The following is a 15,790-nucleotide window of genomic DNA, read 5'->3' on the forward strand; positions in this document are numbered from 1 at the left end:
TTATTTTAAAACATACTTTATTATTGCGACTAATTTGTAGTACTATTAGACAAAAACATAGCAATTACAAATATGTAGCTCATGTACACATCATTTGCAGTAACATCTGCCCCATGTACACACCAATAAATATTTTACTCTTAAAAATAATATGTTCACACATTAGGCACATTTGAATATAATTCAAAGAGATGCAGAATGCAAAAAAGTAAATCCATCAATCATGTACTCTGCAAATGCAGAACACATTATCAAATGCAACACTAGAGGGTTAGGGTTCCTTTGAACAAAAGACATATTACTTGCTTATCTGAAGACTGCTGAGAAGTAATCTTCATATATGCAAGAGTATTATATAAAGTGTCAAAAGATTTGAAGAATTGTTGTGGGCTAATAAATGTAACTGTTCCAAAAATATATCTTTCTGGAAATGTATAATAAATTATGCTTTTAAATACTTCTTAGGAGATGTACAGAAAAAGAAAATACCCACATATTCCACTGTAGTTACAAGTATTATACAAAAATAGCCACTGTGACCTGAATCCAGCTGAATATCATTTGACATCATTTTTTGGTGAATGCATAATCTCTCTTTTAAAAACATTCTAAACAGCAAGTCTATAGCAAGTTTGTGTATTACGCTCATTTTCAGCGACTGAACATGGTGAAATAAAATGGTAATCATGGGTCTGGAGAAACAGCAAAACGATCTGCTTACATCCCAATCGAATAGGCATTACTAAGGTACGTAAAACACAGCTCTCTTTACATTGCCATGAGGCAATTCATTACACAGGTAAGCTTGTTCTACCAGAACACCATTTATGGACACAGTTCTGTAACAGTGGCATATCATGACTATTTGGGACACATCTGGGGAATTCAGGGAGATTCGCTGCTATTAACAGATCCGATCAGTACATTGCAGTGGATTGGAGTGTAACCATCAATTCAAGCCTCCAGGGAGAAATCACACATGGCCAAAGTACTACACAAATCATACTCCCAGGAGTGACTTTTGGTAAACAAAGCAGACCAGACATTTTACAATAATGATAAGTTTTGGGGAAGGCAGAAATTGACAGAAAACCAAGCTACTGCTTACACAATACATAAATGCTTTGTTGACTAATCAATTATTCTAAATATTTCATAACAGCCTTTAAAAAGGGACAGACTGTAAACTCTCCACTTCCAAAACAGACAGAGAGATGCTTACTCTCTGTAGGTGCATAGGGAACTGATATGCATTTCTTTGAAAAGATCAAAAGCAACAAAGTAGAAAAGGTAGAGAACCAGTGAGCCAGAAATCAAAGTCATGGTGGCTGGTGATAAGGGGGGATGAGTTACGCAGCAGTAGAATATAATGCCATTTGATGAAAAAGTTTATTTCTCCATTTAAATGTGCTTCCATGTCAAACACTGCCTTTAGATTGATTTCATTCAGATTATAAAATGTCCACAATTAAAAAAGGCTAAATAAAATCCATAAAAAGCATATTCACTATAAGCTAATATTGACCAAGAGTTTTGTATACTTGTTTTATATGTTCATTATTTACGGTATATGTGTATATAAATAGAAGTCGATCATAATTTATATCATATATTACAAGTTACAATTATACAAAAATTTCATGTCGCGATTGCTGTGCGGGCCCATGTCTCACAAAGTACAGAATAAGACCAATGCATAGAATGTAGTAAACATCTATACCACCAGCTGGAGAATATTACTGCCTTTCACCCCACTAACATGAGGCGGAAAAACACTTAAGCAGGAAAAGATCCCCCATGATATCCTACAGTAACAAACTCAAGAACTATGTGAGCAGTACCATCAAGACCATTGCCTTTGCACTTATTAGGCGTAAAGATGAGAGTGTTCAAGTCCATAAAAATAAAAGGTCACTGCATAAATGTTGTAAGGCTTATTAATAGACCTATGAAATGAGACTGATCTGTAACATACAATTTCTTTGCATTATCATACTGAACCTGTATATTGTAACAGCCTCCCTCCAGAAAGTCATTAAAAACAAGCAACCATTTCTGATTAAATAGGGTTTCACAGAATTAGTATAATGCAATAGTTTCATTCATAGTGTCAGAGGACATCTTTCCCCACAACCTGTATTTCCCCAGCCTCTCTTCGACCTATTTAAACAGTAATACTTAAAAAAAAATAATTAGTTGAAAAAAAATCATTCATTGAAACTGCAAAATAATTTAAAAAAACGTTCCTAGCCAGGAATGTGAACTGATGTGCAGCTATACTGGTCTTGGAAGGTCAGAGCTTCTGCGTTTCCCCATGTGGGGGTGGGGGGCTCCGTCACACACTGCTGTCCTGCAGCAGAGGTTCGATGTCATCGTCGCTGCCTGGAAGCGGGTTGTGGGTCTGCCCCATGCTGCTGTCGCTGCCGCTGTTTTTGCGGGCATTGCAGGCGTTCACTGGCGGGGCGTGCTGCTCCGGGATAAACAGAGCCACCAGGAAGGCCAGGAGCACGGAGAACGCTCCGAAGACGAAGGGAGGCCCGGGAATTAGCGCTCTCTGCTGGGACAAAGGTGAGGGGAGAAAAGAATAAATTACTAACGTTTTTAATTAGTCAAACCAGCTTAACCCAGAGGATACCGAAATAAAAACACTGCAGAACCTTAAAAGACTTTGGGGTTTCGCAACCCATCATTTCACCATCTGCTATGCATGGCAGAATGTACAGAGCAATCACAAATGAACAAGCCGCTTAAAAGCCCAGGCTGGGTGCTACAACCTCAGTGTGATTTGAGGGCAAGCTGCCTAATTAGCCAACTGTGTGGGAGTTAGTTGGGGCAAAGTGAGCACACCTTTCAGGGGCTTTGCTGCTCCAGCTCAAACAGGAAAAAGCTAACAGGGAGCATTTAGAGCGATCCGCGTCTGGCCGTCCAGTCATTTAAACTACAAATAAAAACGGCTTCTAAAAAAAAAACAGACCAAAGGCAAAGAACCCAGACTCTGATGAACCGCAGCGCACGCACCACAGCCGAGCGCTCACCTGCTCAGTGGGATCTTCTAAGGAGGAGGCCATGTCATTCTGGATGGATGCCATCTCGTTCAGCCTGACGTTGAACATAAAGAAGATGAAACCAAAGAGAGCCGGCCCCAGTCCATTGCACAGCCCTCGGATGCCTGTGATCATGCCCTGCACCACTCCTGGGGAAGCAGAACAAGAAACACCCTTTAGCTAGGGTGGCTCATTCTTCTCACCTTAACCGCTTGGTAGTAATATGGAGACAGCATCTGTATTTGTCCAGCTAGAGAAAGATGCATCTACTGAGAGGCACTGCAAGCTGTGATAAGCAAACACAGACCAACTGATGTCGTTAAGATGCAAGGACTGAGTTTATTTTCCATCTGTAGGGATTCAGAAGAATTCAGCATCTTGCACACTTAGCAGAACATCCGTTAACAAAGAGGAAGAATATTCAGGAATGGCACAAGCAGACATTTCAGGCCCTCCGTAGTATGTTGCCAGGATACAGTGCCCCCCCCCCTTACCCTGCTCATCGGGATCCGCACAATGGGACACCAGCGCGCTCACAGCTGGGAAGGTGATGCTGGACATGGCTGCCACAGCTCCTGCCGCCCACATCATCCTGAAAGACACAACCAGTGCAGCGGCACATGTTTGCCAAGGCCTTGAACAGCACAGGGGCTCAGAGCCCTTCCAACAGCCCTGATAGGACAAAAAAAACAAGCGGAGCCACCTGGGACAGGGAAGCTGGGTTTGGGCCAGAGCGCACAGCGTGCTGGGAGTTCGGCTCTGCCGCTGTCAGACGCTTGACTAATGTGCTGCAGGAAAACATGCACTAGAGAAAGATAAGGCCGCGACACAACAAAGGCGGCGGGTGAGAACAGGACGCCAGCGCACTCCTGCTCACCTAAATCACTTAATGCGGAATAAAAATGCAAGATGCCATCTGGTTTTGCTTTTGCAGTCACCAGTTTCTTCAACAATTTTGTGTTATGTCAGTCCTTTCGGCATGTAAACTCTAAAAATGCAAACTCCGCAGGTACTAAATGGCATCTGCGTGACTGCCACGGTGACTTCATTAAGGGACACTTACTAAATTCTTTACAAATGCTCCAACCAGACAGTGTTCAAAAAACGAATAAAGCAGAGACATGACGCTGTTAAAGGCCTTTTCAGCCATTCTGACCTCTAGGATTACTCACCATCATGAGTAAATATTTATATGCAATAGACCTTAAATATAAGCAACACCCGTGGATACACTCACAGCCTAATAAAAGCACATCTGAATAAAAGCACAGAAAAGGTACGACAGCGATCTCACCTGAAACCTGCTAGGCTGATGCAATAAAGATCAGCATTACATTTCAAGATCATTTTTCAAGTGTAGTGTCCTGAATAACCAAAAAGCTTGCCTAGTTTCTATTCATGGGATAAAAAGGAAAAAAAGCTGAAGTAGAACTATTCAATATTTCATCACTCAACTTTATATCGAGCCTGTTATTTTTATCGCTCTCCAAAAGCAAGAATGACACATAGCTGTTGCATCACAGCAGAAAATGCTTTTAATGATTAAGTACCAATGTTTATCCTACCTGAAAAAACAAAATGCATTTTTGCCCTTGTATGATTCTTGAAAAACTACTGATGAGTCGTACATAATTTCAGCAGACGCCGTGAAGGGCAGGAGAGAGACTCACATTGGGTAGACTTTTAGAATTACACAGAGACGGGGAAAGAGACAACGGAGGAAAGATGACTTACCACGGTTCTGATCCAAAACCATACCAAGTTAGCTGGAGCATCTGAAACCCAAGGCCGAGCATCACTGTGTTTTTATTTCCGATCGATTTCATTAAAATGCTCAGGAACGCCGTCTGCCGGGGTGGGGGGGGGGGGATAAAAGGGCTTACTTCTACATCTTGCCAACACTCACCAGATTCACAAAGTGGTTACCATATTACCAAGTCAGTGAAGAAAACTGTGGTCACACACATAGTGTAAGGACATCATCACGGAGTACAATACCTGAGCCAAGATGGAAAGAATGCCCACTACTGCTATAAAGGCTGCAATAGTTGTGGATGAGAAGTTAACGACCTGAAACAGAATAAGGAAACACATTAAAGCATCTGCTTAGCTGCACACCCACTCTGTCAAAAGTGCACCCAACAGTAAGAATGACATAATTGGATGAGGCGTGTGGAAGCGCTGCCCAAGCGGCCTGCATCGCCGGATTAACGGTGTCTGTAGTCTCTACAGAAAGCCTGAGACAGCACTAAGCAGATTACCTGGTTCTTTCAAGAATTAATGGTACAATAACGCCACAAAGTAAGAATTAAGACCAAGAGCAGTCACTAGATGAAGCCATGGAAAGAAAAAAAAAAATAATCAGCATTGTTCGGCTATAGCAATGTTGTTACAATTAATTTAGAAGAAAATGCACTGAAATACATTGCACTTTGAAGCATAATTGCGTAATAAATTGGTTTATTTGCAGATAAATTCTGAAGGACTTCAATTCTCCTCAAGCACACACCCTCCTGGATAATGAACCTTACATATTACCAGCAGGCTTGACTTATTTGCATATTCAATAAAAACACACAGTAAAAACACTGACTTTACCAATAAAAACTCAGATTTATAAGAAACACTCGTGCATGTTTGCATTTTATGTGCCACACAGGTTTCATATACACAACTGCCTAGCAAGTAATAAGCAAACTTCGCTGTAAAAGTATTTAGATATTCGAAATACCGTCATACTGATGGAGCGTTAATCGTAAAGGATAATTTCAACTGCATGGTTAAGACATGAGCTCAATCGTACAACAGATACTGGGGGGGGGGGGGGGGCTTTACCTGTCGAAGGTACAAGAAAAAGCAGGAATACTGTCCAGCCTCCGGTAAATAGGACAGGAATACTGTGATACACATGCGCAGAACTGTGGAATCCTTCCCCACTTTCTTTAGGGACTGCAGAAAAAAAAAACAAGGTCAGTAAAAAGATAAATGTCTCTGTAGTTGTAGTTAAATGACTTTTTAATAGAGCGAGGGGGTGGGGGGGGGGGAATAACAGGTTCCTGAATGTGGGTGAATAAATGTGTGTTACAAGCATAATTTAAAGCTTAATAAAATGAAGTTCTATTTCAAAAGTTTTTTCATTCAGTTTAAGCAGTCTACTAAAAAGTAACTCACTTTCAGGAGTGAAGGAATATAGAAAACAACAAATCAAAATGCACTATTCCAAATCTGTCATGCTGTAAACTGACTACATGCATCAAATCTCGTCCAGAACCACGTTTTTATAAAAATGAAATACCACTTCAGAATGTAATGAATTCCTCTACTCTCCATAGTTCTCTTTAGAGTGAGGGAAGCACAACACCGTCTGCGTATAAATTACTGACAATGCCTCACAACAAAAGGGTCAGCTTGCTGCCATGAGATTGGTGCTCCCCAGGATGTAAGTCTCATCTTCTCCTGCAGAGATTCTGGCACAGCCAGTAAGATGAAGCAGATGTCCACAAGCGCAATGACTGTGGCCACCAGCACCACTAGATTGTCTCCATAATTATCAGAGAGGTAGGCACCGATTGCTGGACTGGTGACCAAGCTAGCAGCAAACGTTGCAGATACCTGGTACAGAAAAAGGAAATTCAGCAGCCTCAGCAGAAGCCAAGAAATTCTACAAACATTGAACTGAAGTATGTAAATATTTTATATAGATCTTTCACATAAAAGTAACAAAAAACCCACAAAATCACTCTGGTGCTTAAAGATGGAGGTGCTCACCAATCCATATGCTGTATTTCTTTCATGTTCTTCAGTGACATCTGCTACATATGCAAATATTACAGAGAAAGTGACAGAGAAGACCCCAGACACAGAAATCATGGCAAAATACCACCTGAGAACAAATGAAAATTGAAGAAATTGTTAAATGACTTATCAATTAAGTACACCAACAAAATAATGAGAATCAAACGTTTTAAAATCTAAGCCCGTCTTGTGTACATGCAGATAAAAATTTAAACATTAGGCAATAAAGAATATTCATCATGCTAATGGACACATATAAAGATACACATGAATAACTTTCAGCCAATTAGGGTTAATGGTATTTAAGCCAAAGAAGAAGGAATTTCAAAACTCAGAACTTCAAAAGACCTGTGGCCTGTACTACGAAGCGGGGTTACTGGCTTATCGGGGTAACTTGTCGGATTTAAGGTAGTCTGGGCAAAATGTAAGTGAACGAATATGAAGTCCATTTAAACTGTGGTACCTTAAATCCGACAAGTTACCCCGATAAGCCAGTAACCCCACTTCGTAGTACAGGCCACCGGGGTATAAAGTGGTTTCAACATGCTGGTTAAAAGTGAAGTCTGTGGAGGAACATGCAACTGGACACAAAGAGCAGGGAGCTGCCCTCTTACCAGGGACTTATTCTTATGAGTGGAATCGGGGCACAGGTGAAAAACACGGTGACCAGCAGGAAAGGCTTCCGGCCCCACACGTCAGACAAGGCGCCAATGAGTGGAGCACTCATGAAGGACAACAGGCCCTGACATGGAAAAACAGGGGAGGATTAAAGAGCAACAAAGCAATGCTGGCCCACATCCAGCCTTCACACTTTAGGTAACCGAAACAGGCGCCACAATGCAGGACAGCACATACACGGTTGAGACTAAACTCATGAAGTATTCATTTAAATCTTTCTAAGTATAGGTACCAAAGAAATTGGAGAAATGCAGCTCTCATCACCAGTTTCCGGCTTTCGGTCATTTGCTTTTTGCAGGAATATTTCTCTCATAACTTTTGTCATTGGAAAATGCATTACTATAGCAAATGGGAGTGCATACACTAAAATGCTAACAATTAGTATGAGTTCAAAACAAATTAGGCACATATTTCCAGTTTGATCATCTCTTACCTTTACACCTTGAATGAGACCATTCATGAGAAACGTATGTTCTGGGAAGGTTTCATGTAGAACCTTAAATAAGATATATGTATAAATAAAAAGCATACAAGCTTTTGGAGCATTAAAACATTTCTTCAAACCTCTATATACTCTCATGCTTGAGACTTCCACGTGTACAAGTTCTGAATATTTTAGCAAGAACCCAATATTAAAGTAAGGCTGTAGAACCATAAAATGACTGTTACCATTATATTATACAACTTACGGTCAGCATAGGTGTGGTGAGCAGGCCCCAGGCAAAGAATTCCAGGAAAATGACCACCACAGCATGGGTAACACTAGCACTGCCCACACCCTGTTGATGAGGAGAAGAAATAAAAATAAACACTGCATTCATAAATTACTTTACTCCAAAGGATGTGCAAGTCTAAAACTATAAAGACAACAAACACAACTTGACAATGAACAAGGCCAGTTGCATTTTTACAGAAAGTAGGTATTTTTATGGTGAATGCATTTAATTAGAACACTGCTTCCTAACCCAGTCTTCAGCAACCCTCAGACAGTTCACATTTTTGCTCTTAGCCAGCTACCAACACACCTGTACCAGGTATTCCATGTTCTTGAATGGTGGGAGCTGGGATAGAGCAAAAACTTTGGATTGTCTGGGGGTCCCTGTGGACTAGGTTGGGAAACCCTGGAATAGAGTGATCCAATTTAAAAACTGGCTAAAACCAACTACTGCTAATGTATATAAAATTATATATAAAGTATATACATTTCTGAGAATAATTTCACACACAAAAACTAAATACTAAACAAATCCAAGTTTTGCTCTAGCAAGAACCTATACGAGAAAGTTGTAGAGCCAGTGGAAGGCAAAACACCCACAAAGAATCCCAGACACCAGCAATGCTCAGGTGACAGCATTAAGCAAAAGTACCATCAGCAGTCATTATTTAAATGTATAACACATGCATTTCATGTGTTTTAAAATGCATTAAAATCAAGAAAATAAAGTATACAAATTACGGAAAAAGTGAACCCACCCCCCAGTCCAACACAAGATCTTCTGCAAACGCCAAGTAAAATACGCTGTTGAAATGTTCCGTGAAATCTTCAAAGTTCCAGCTAAGTTTGTAATACTGTGTATTTTTGTTTTCAAATGACCAGTTGATTGAGATTCAATGATTCGTCTCATCTCAACAATTGACTTTTCAGAATTTTAGCACAAATAAAAGCTGCACTAGATGTGCAAGCACTTATCAATAAACACAATTGCCTACAAATATTTGACATAACTGAATAACAGTTCATAGTTCCTGGGAGAAAATGCCAGGCGACAGGGTGTGCAGGTCTTTACTGAACCTCAATTCAATGGTAACATTCTTCCTGACGACGTCACCTTATCTCATGTAAATCAGTTACTGGCTTAAACAAAATCCACCAACATGCAGATTTTAACAAGGCCGAGACTCTGATAAAAACATACCTTTCCCAAGCAAAAACAAACTGCAAGATGGGCCCAGAATTTCATCTTTTTTATGTTTATACCCACATCGTCGGACTTTCTGGCAGCACCACCAACAATCCTACTGATCTGCTATTCATTCAAGCTAAAGCTGCCTCTGTCACATCTCCTCCCATTGACCACTGCAGGATCAGTGCCAACACGCTAGTGCATCACTCAGTCTAAACAGCGCAAGATGCTGTCTTCTACATGCTAGAAACCTGTCAGACACTGTCAGATACCGATCCCTAGTGCTTTCATAGCATACTTTGAGGTTATTTTTTAACCTTTCAAAAGTACCACTTTTTGATAATGACGTGATGAATAACCTCTGCGACCAAGTACAGATTAAGGATCTGAAAGATGGATAGATGGATGACCGAACCGACTGCAGAACGCATGTATCATACATTCACCACACCTAAATGTTTGCATTTTTGGTGCGTCTGAATAACGTACCGAGAGACTCAAGCATGCCCCACACCTGCATATTTCTGCTACATTTCCGGTGCCCTGGACAGGCCTAGAAGCCGGTGTGGTTCGGAAAGTTACAGCTCTGCCAGCCAGGAGAGATTAACCAGTAAAATACATTTGCAGCTATCAAAGCACCAAGGTTGACAAAAAAACACAGGTAGTAGCATGGCAAACAGAACAAGACGGACAAGACACTTCTAGTTCCTTTTTCTAGTTTTTAAATAACACCCATTTTATTACACAGTTTAAAAATATATGCTGTTTCAACTGAAGCAAAGGGTAGCGCTCCCGTTCACACTACCAGGGAACACAGAGTATGGTCGCCCGTCGGCCCCGCGCTCATAAGAATATCAAAGCAGCCTTTATTACCCTCCGCACAGTAATAAGAGATGTAACACTGCAATTAGCGGCAGGGCAGCCGGCTACGAAGACTGGCCTCACCACGAACGGGACAGATGAAAGGAAAAGCGATCCAGGGCTGCACTTTTCACGTTAGCCACCGCATCCACCCGATACAACAGCAGAAGTAAATAAGCCGCGTAGTCACTCTGCTTTAGTGAAAAACACTGAGGGTCAAAGGGATGATGTTTATCGGTACATTGACGAACTCTGAAATGAACGGTTATTTGGGAAATTGGCGCTTCGCTTCGAGCTATAATAACACACCCGATACGTACCAGTATTTTGAGTATAACCGCCTTGCAATTACACAACTAACATTTATACACGAGTCCACACCTATTTATTCCGGCCCCGGAGTAAACAGCTCACTTCTGCTCTTTTTTAACTTGGACTAAAATGTGGGTGCTGCACCGATCAGCCCGCTGAGCATTTTCTTACTAATTTCAATTTTAACGGCTACAGCAATAACAAGGCTAAAATCAGAGGTCTACTTTACAGGAGACAAACGCTTTTTATCCACTAGATATCAGGGCCGCCTAGAGCTGAAGTACCGAAGCGGCCACGGTGAGTTAGCTAGCAGGCTAGTTAGCCAGAACGCTAACTACCCGAGGTTGCGTTGATTTTTAGAAACTTCTATAGTTACCCAAACCCCATATACTCGCAATTACAAATTCTGTTTGCTGTCCTTGGTTGCAATAATACTGAAAGGCAAAAAAACGCAATGGTCACTTACAGTGGCCCCATCTTTCATTATAATCCTTTTGACCAACATAATGCGGTTGGTCGCCTTCTCGGTTGTTTCCTGGGTCAATTCCTCACATCTTGCTGTAGTTATACAAAATCCATGCTGCGTGGATATCTTGGGTACACCTGCTTCTTCCAGGTTGCCTTCGGGTTTCACCAAGCCGATACTTTGCTTAGAATACAATTAGAACGGATGAGCAACGCAGACGCCGCTCAATTGTTCTTGTGGCACAGCTGTTATAATAGAAAGCCGAATTCCTGCTGTGGGCGGCCTCTTATAGACTGATCGGAGATCGCTAAAAGAGATTTTCAAAATCGATTAAAGCGGCACCAACTCGCGCCAGCCGATTCCAGACCAGTTCCGGAGAAGTCTTAGGTGCCACTTCGTGGGGATCCGCTGTAGACGCCGAACCGGAAAGGACGTCATCTGTGTCTATCGAGCTGTTTAACAGGGGGTTACGTTTGTGAGCGCCATCAGGCATAGAAAGTCAGTTTTGGCAGAAGGCGGTTCAGTGTGTTAAATGGGGGCCTCGTTATCCATTTACATGGCATTATAGTGAAGTACGACATAACGAATAAGAATATTTTATTAAAATTATGTTAGCTAGCAGAGTATTAAAATGCGAAAGAAACTTTCTCAAACATTCCACTTCTCCCAGAAGTTTTGAGAGTTCCCGCATATTGGTAGCGGCTCCCTGACGCCCGCAAATTATATATGATATCCCGGACATTTGTTTTTTAGATAGAGTGAGAGCGAGCAAAGACCCTACAGCTTATCTAGTATCTATGGAGAAGGAGCGCGGGCGTCTGAGAGCCGCTATCAATATGCGGGACACTCCTCTCTTGGCTCAAAAAATGTATGTATAGTATACTACATGAAATGATACTTAAGTTTACATTTGGACAAGTATGAATACTGGTACATTACCCAGCTTGCTCTCCTTTGAGACATACAAATGAGAAAGAAGCTTAAGGTCAAAGAGCAGGGCAAGCCATTTACCTGGCCTACAGAACCACACACACCCACCCATTGGCATGTGTGCATGTACATTGTATATATTAAGTAATCTTTTTAATGGTATGTCAATAGCTCAATAAGTAACAAATGGAACATGAAACTCGTAGAATGATCTGAAATTAACGCTGCTGCCTAGTTTCACTTCACTAGTGTAACCCAAAAAGTCATGGATGGTCCGTAATATGAGTAGACTGAGTTGACATTTATTAAATATGATAAGATGAAGGTAACAGGCCATAAAAGAAAGCCATTATAACAGCCCAAAGATACACACCTACAACGACATGGCAGTCCTAATTTTATTTTTGTGTTTTGCCGATCTTGCAAGTGAAGAATTGCACTTACACTCTGTGAGCACCGTGTCCTTTACTGCATGCTGAATCACATACTGTTTGATCATAGAGGTTTATGCAGCACAATGATTCATTTGTGTAGATAATTATTTGACTATGGTCCCTTGAAATTTAGTGCTAATTTTGAACTTAATGTCATGGCAATTCTTGGAATAGAAGACATTTTAACTAACACTGCAAGCTTTAAGAACACCCAACATTGCAGGAATTTATGAACTTGTTTGTATATTCCCATTCTCGCTCACTTTAGCAAAAACGAATGACCGGTGTGTAGTCGTCGTACAGTGGTTAGCGCTGTTGCTTTACCCATGTAAGGGTGAGCGTTTAAGATCCACCCCTGTTCTTCTCATGTGGAATTTGCATTTGCACATATTTTTCACCACGTGCTGTGTTTATTTCCAAAGACATGCAGTTAGATAAAACTGGCGTCTCTAAATTGCCCATAGTGTGTGAGAGTGACGTTGCCCTGCAGCCGGCTGGCATTGTGCCCAGTGTACCTTAGCCTTGTATCCTGTGCTGCCCTGATGCAGGGTCCAGGCCCCCATAATCCTGATTAGGATAAAATTGATGGATGTATTTAGCAATTAGTTTTTATTGTTTGTAAAATACTAAGAAGAATTACATGATATCATGCTAAGGGATTATTATGAATATTATTATTATCATGAGTATTATGAGATTCGTTCATGCTAACTGAGCATATATCCTTGACAAGCTTACTTTAATTATATATAGGACCTTGCGTGATCATTTCATTGGTTGCCAGAAGGGTTCTTGTTTATAGTTGCTAGGCAACATGAGTAGCTTCAGCTCAGTTTGTCTCAGGATAACAAGAGAGAACATTTGTGAAGTTACAGGTAACAGGAAAAAAATAGCATTCATCTTGTTTTTATGGTTTAGAATTAAAACTGCTTATGTTGCTTGAGACTGTATAATAAGACTTTCAGAACTGAAAGCAATATTTGTGTAGCAAAATATCGATAATATGTACTCTAACTGTAGTGTCAAAGCACACAGAAAAGGAGGATTAAACAACTGATGTGTGGGTATTAATTTAGTTTCTATTTTCCAGGGATCCAAAATGGCTTTGGCAAGTGGCCAGTGGATTAATAAAGAAGTCCAGGGCGACCCACCAAGCCCCAGGTAAATTACCCAGTGGGTTTCACTCTCAGAAGGATATTGTTTTTCTCTAAGTAGTTGTAGAAGTTCATATGTCAGCCACAGTTTCCAGTCAGTTTATAAAACATTTTACCAAAAATATGCATTTTTATGGTAGTATGGTGAGTACCTTATGGGTTTTGTAATTGCTTGCTCAGGTTCATAAGTAAAATGTTTGATAGGGAAGTCATTTTTTTTTCGAGGATCACCTTTTGTAATATATTTATCTTTTATCAAACAATGTAAGACTGAGATAATGTTTTTTTTTTACATAGATATGGTCATGCTGTTGCTGTAACAGGAAACATAGCTTTTTTGTTTGGTGGTGTGTCCACTGTGAACTTTCTGGTAAGCAATTCATCAGAATTATTCTATATTTGACTATGATTCTTCTTACAACATCATGTTTCTCTATAGCATATATACTTGTAGTATGTATATGTATTTGTTTATTTGGCAATACTTGGAAAGAGGGCACACTGAAAAAAAATAAAATGTTGGAAATGTAGAATCAACTTCATATTTGAAGTAATCAATCACACAAAATATTTGAATTTGTCTTAATGTAAATAATGTATTCAGTTTAACCCGTAAAAACAGGTTCAACCATAAACATAAATGAGAAAGTTACATTTAAATGAACAGACTAATAATTTTCAATTATTGGAATGAGAATAAACACATGGAATGTACAACAGCTTTGTTTTATTCCTGCAGTGTTGAGTTCTCGTTTAGAATCCAAGCAATTTTTGTTTTGGAATATTTCTTTATTTAAAAATTATGAGTTTTAAAATGTTTTTTCCAACCATTTCTTAAAAACAATTATTTGAATTCATACACTAAATCTGCTAAAACTAATAAGAATATTTTAAAAGGCCTTCTAATGTATATTTTTTTTAATTGTATTTTGTAAATTAGTTAATGTTTACACAAATTCTCTCCAACATGGAGACTTTCTCCAATAATATTTAGAGGCAGCTCATTCCCTCTTCCAGGACCCACAATTATTAAGTCATCTGACATCGTCATCTTAGGAATTCAATGTTTATCCATCCCGTAGGCTTCAGGCACCAGTTACTCTAAGTATCATACAATGTTGTTTGTTGCGCACCGAGATTGCATAGCAGAACACAGAAGAACCATCTGTTTGCAAAGTAAACGAAACATAAACATCAATTTCACATATAAGAATGACTTTTGATGCCCTTGGCAAGACTGTAGTGAGAAATACATTCTTAGTCACCGGGGAATCGTGACCTGGCAACTACATCTGACAAAATGTGTAGCAGCAGCACAAACGTCTGCAACAACTGCTTTTAGAGGAGACAAAATAGCACTGTAATGTTATATTACAGCTTGGCTTAGGGCTAAGCTTAAGTTATGGGGTAAGAATGTGACTGGAGTGAGACTGACTGAGGGGAGGCAAAGATGACCAACAAGACAAAATGTTGCATTCTCAGTACCCCTGCTATATTAAGATGTGCTTTATTTTTAATTATTACACGGCTCTCTGGAATGCTTGATTCTGATTGGTCAGTTGAGACATTTGCAGGTTCGTTATTTTCAAATAATAACCGCTCCAAAGTAATAACGCATAGTCACGTGGTACTATATCGTTTCGCGGAAAAATAAAAATGTTATTTTAAAACAAATATGCCAATAAAATGTTTCAAATTCATATTCATGTCCATGTCATTCATGTCATTTTCCTTATGTGGCAAGTAGCCGTGTAATAAGCGGGATACCTGCCTGTACATTATCCCTTACATGAACACTATTGACTGTACAGTTAGTTATTTTGCCAAAACCTAAAGGTCAAAATTCTGCTTTTTTTTTTTTTTTTAGCATGAACAGCCAATATATCTGAATGATTTCTATGTACTTACAGGTAAGTTAGCATTTATTGTTTCACCGAGTACTGTTCCTAATCGTTTTAGTTGCAAAAATGCATGGTAAGTACTGGTTTTATTTGGAAACCGTTCTTTAAGATTTAGTCTTGGACAGGCATATCAGGATATTAAAAAAATGATAAAGTAACAAGGCGTCAGTGAGTTTTTGCATTTAAAATTCTGTAAATATCCAAATGAAGAATACAAATTCTAGAAAGTGCTTTGCACGTACCCGTCCTTATTTCCCCTGATATGAGCCTCAACAGTACCACGAAACAGATATTTAGTAATTAATTAGCTA

The 15,790-nt window shown here is 39.8% G+C and overlaps 2 protein-coding genes across 8 annotated transcripts in view; one reads left to right on the top strand and one right to left on the bottom strand.

The window, feature by feature from the left end:
• mfsd14ba (major facilitator superfamily domain containing 14Ba) lies at positions 1-11,470 on the bottom strand. 4 transcript variants are annotated; one of them, XM_023823113.2, is made up of 12 exons: positions 11,061-11,470; positions 8,207-8,296; positions 7,951-8,013; positions 7,454-7,581; positions 6,813-6,927; positions 6,438-6,656; positions 5,880-5,993; positions 5,043-5,114; positions 4,779-4,891; positions 3,539-3,636; positions 3,036-3,193; positions 1-2,557 (listed from the first exon to the last, which is right to left on the bottom strand). In XM_023823113.2, exons 1-12 carry the CDS (start codon positions 11,097-11,099, stop codon positions 2,336-2,338), a joined length of 1,431 nt encoding a protein of 476 aa, XP_023678881.1. In that variant the 5' UTR covers positions 11,100-11,470; the 3' UTR covers positions 1-2,335. The 4 variants fall into 4 exon arrangements, with proteins under 4 accessions (XP_023678881.1, XP_072570507.1, XP_023678879.1 ...); XM_072714406.1 differs by having other exon boundaries at positions 1-2,554; positions 11,061-11,468; XM_023823111.2 differs by lacking the exon at positions 11,061-11,470 and adding an exon at positions 9,434-9,544.
• Positions 10,250-15,790, top strand: part of LOC111849850 (uncharacterized) — a 27,593-nt gene continuing 22,052 nt past the window's right edge. For 3 of the 4 annotated variants that reach the window (XR_011992372.1, XR_011992373.1, XM_023823108.2), the window contains exons 1-4: positions 13,233-13,299; positions 13,515-13,585; positions 13,876-13,948; positions 15,446-15,488. Coding sequence is in view for 2 of the 4 variants with exons in the window: in XM_023823108.2 (XP_023678876.1) it covers positions 13,524-13,585; positions 13,876-13,948; positions 15,446-15,488 (178 nt within the window). In the remaining 2 variants the exon portion in view is untranslated. Of the gene's footprint in view, positions 10,452-13,232; positions 13,300-13,514; positions 13,586-13,875; positions 13,949-15,445; positions 15,489-15,790 lie in introns of those variants that run through there. The other variant, XM_072714405.1, reaches the window with a different exon arrangement.

This window comes from Paramormyrops kingsleyae, chromosome 7 (assembly GCF_048594095.1).
Source record: "Paramormyrops kingsleyae isolate MSU_618 chromosome 7, PKINGS_0.4, whole genome shotgun sequence".
Classification (NCBI taxonomy): domain Eukaryota; kingdom Metazoa; phylum Chordata; class Actinopteri; order Osteoglossiformes; family Mormyridae; genus Paramormyrops; species Paramormyrops kingsleyae.

Bases quoted from the DNA above. Each gene is read 5' to 3' on its own strand.
- mfsd14ba (XM_023823111.2), bottom strand. From the start codon at position 9,478: ATGAAATTCTGGGCCCATCTTGCAGTTTGTTTTTGCTTGGGAAAG. The intron at 8,297-9,433 runs GTATGTTTTTAT...CCTCATCAACAG, and splicing joins TTTGTTTTTGCTTGGGAAAG to GGTGTGGGCAGTGCTAGTGT. The intron at 5,994-6,437 runs GTGAGGCATTGT...TTTTTTCTGCAG, and splicing joins AGCAAGCTGACCCTTTTGTT to TCCCTAAAGAAAGTGGGGAA.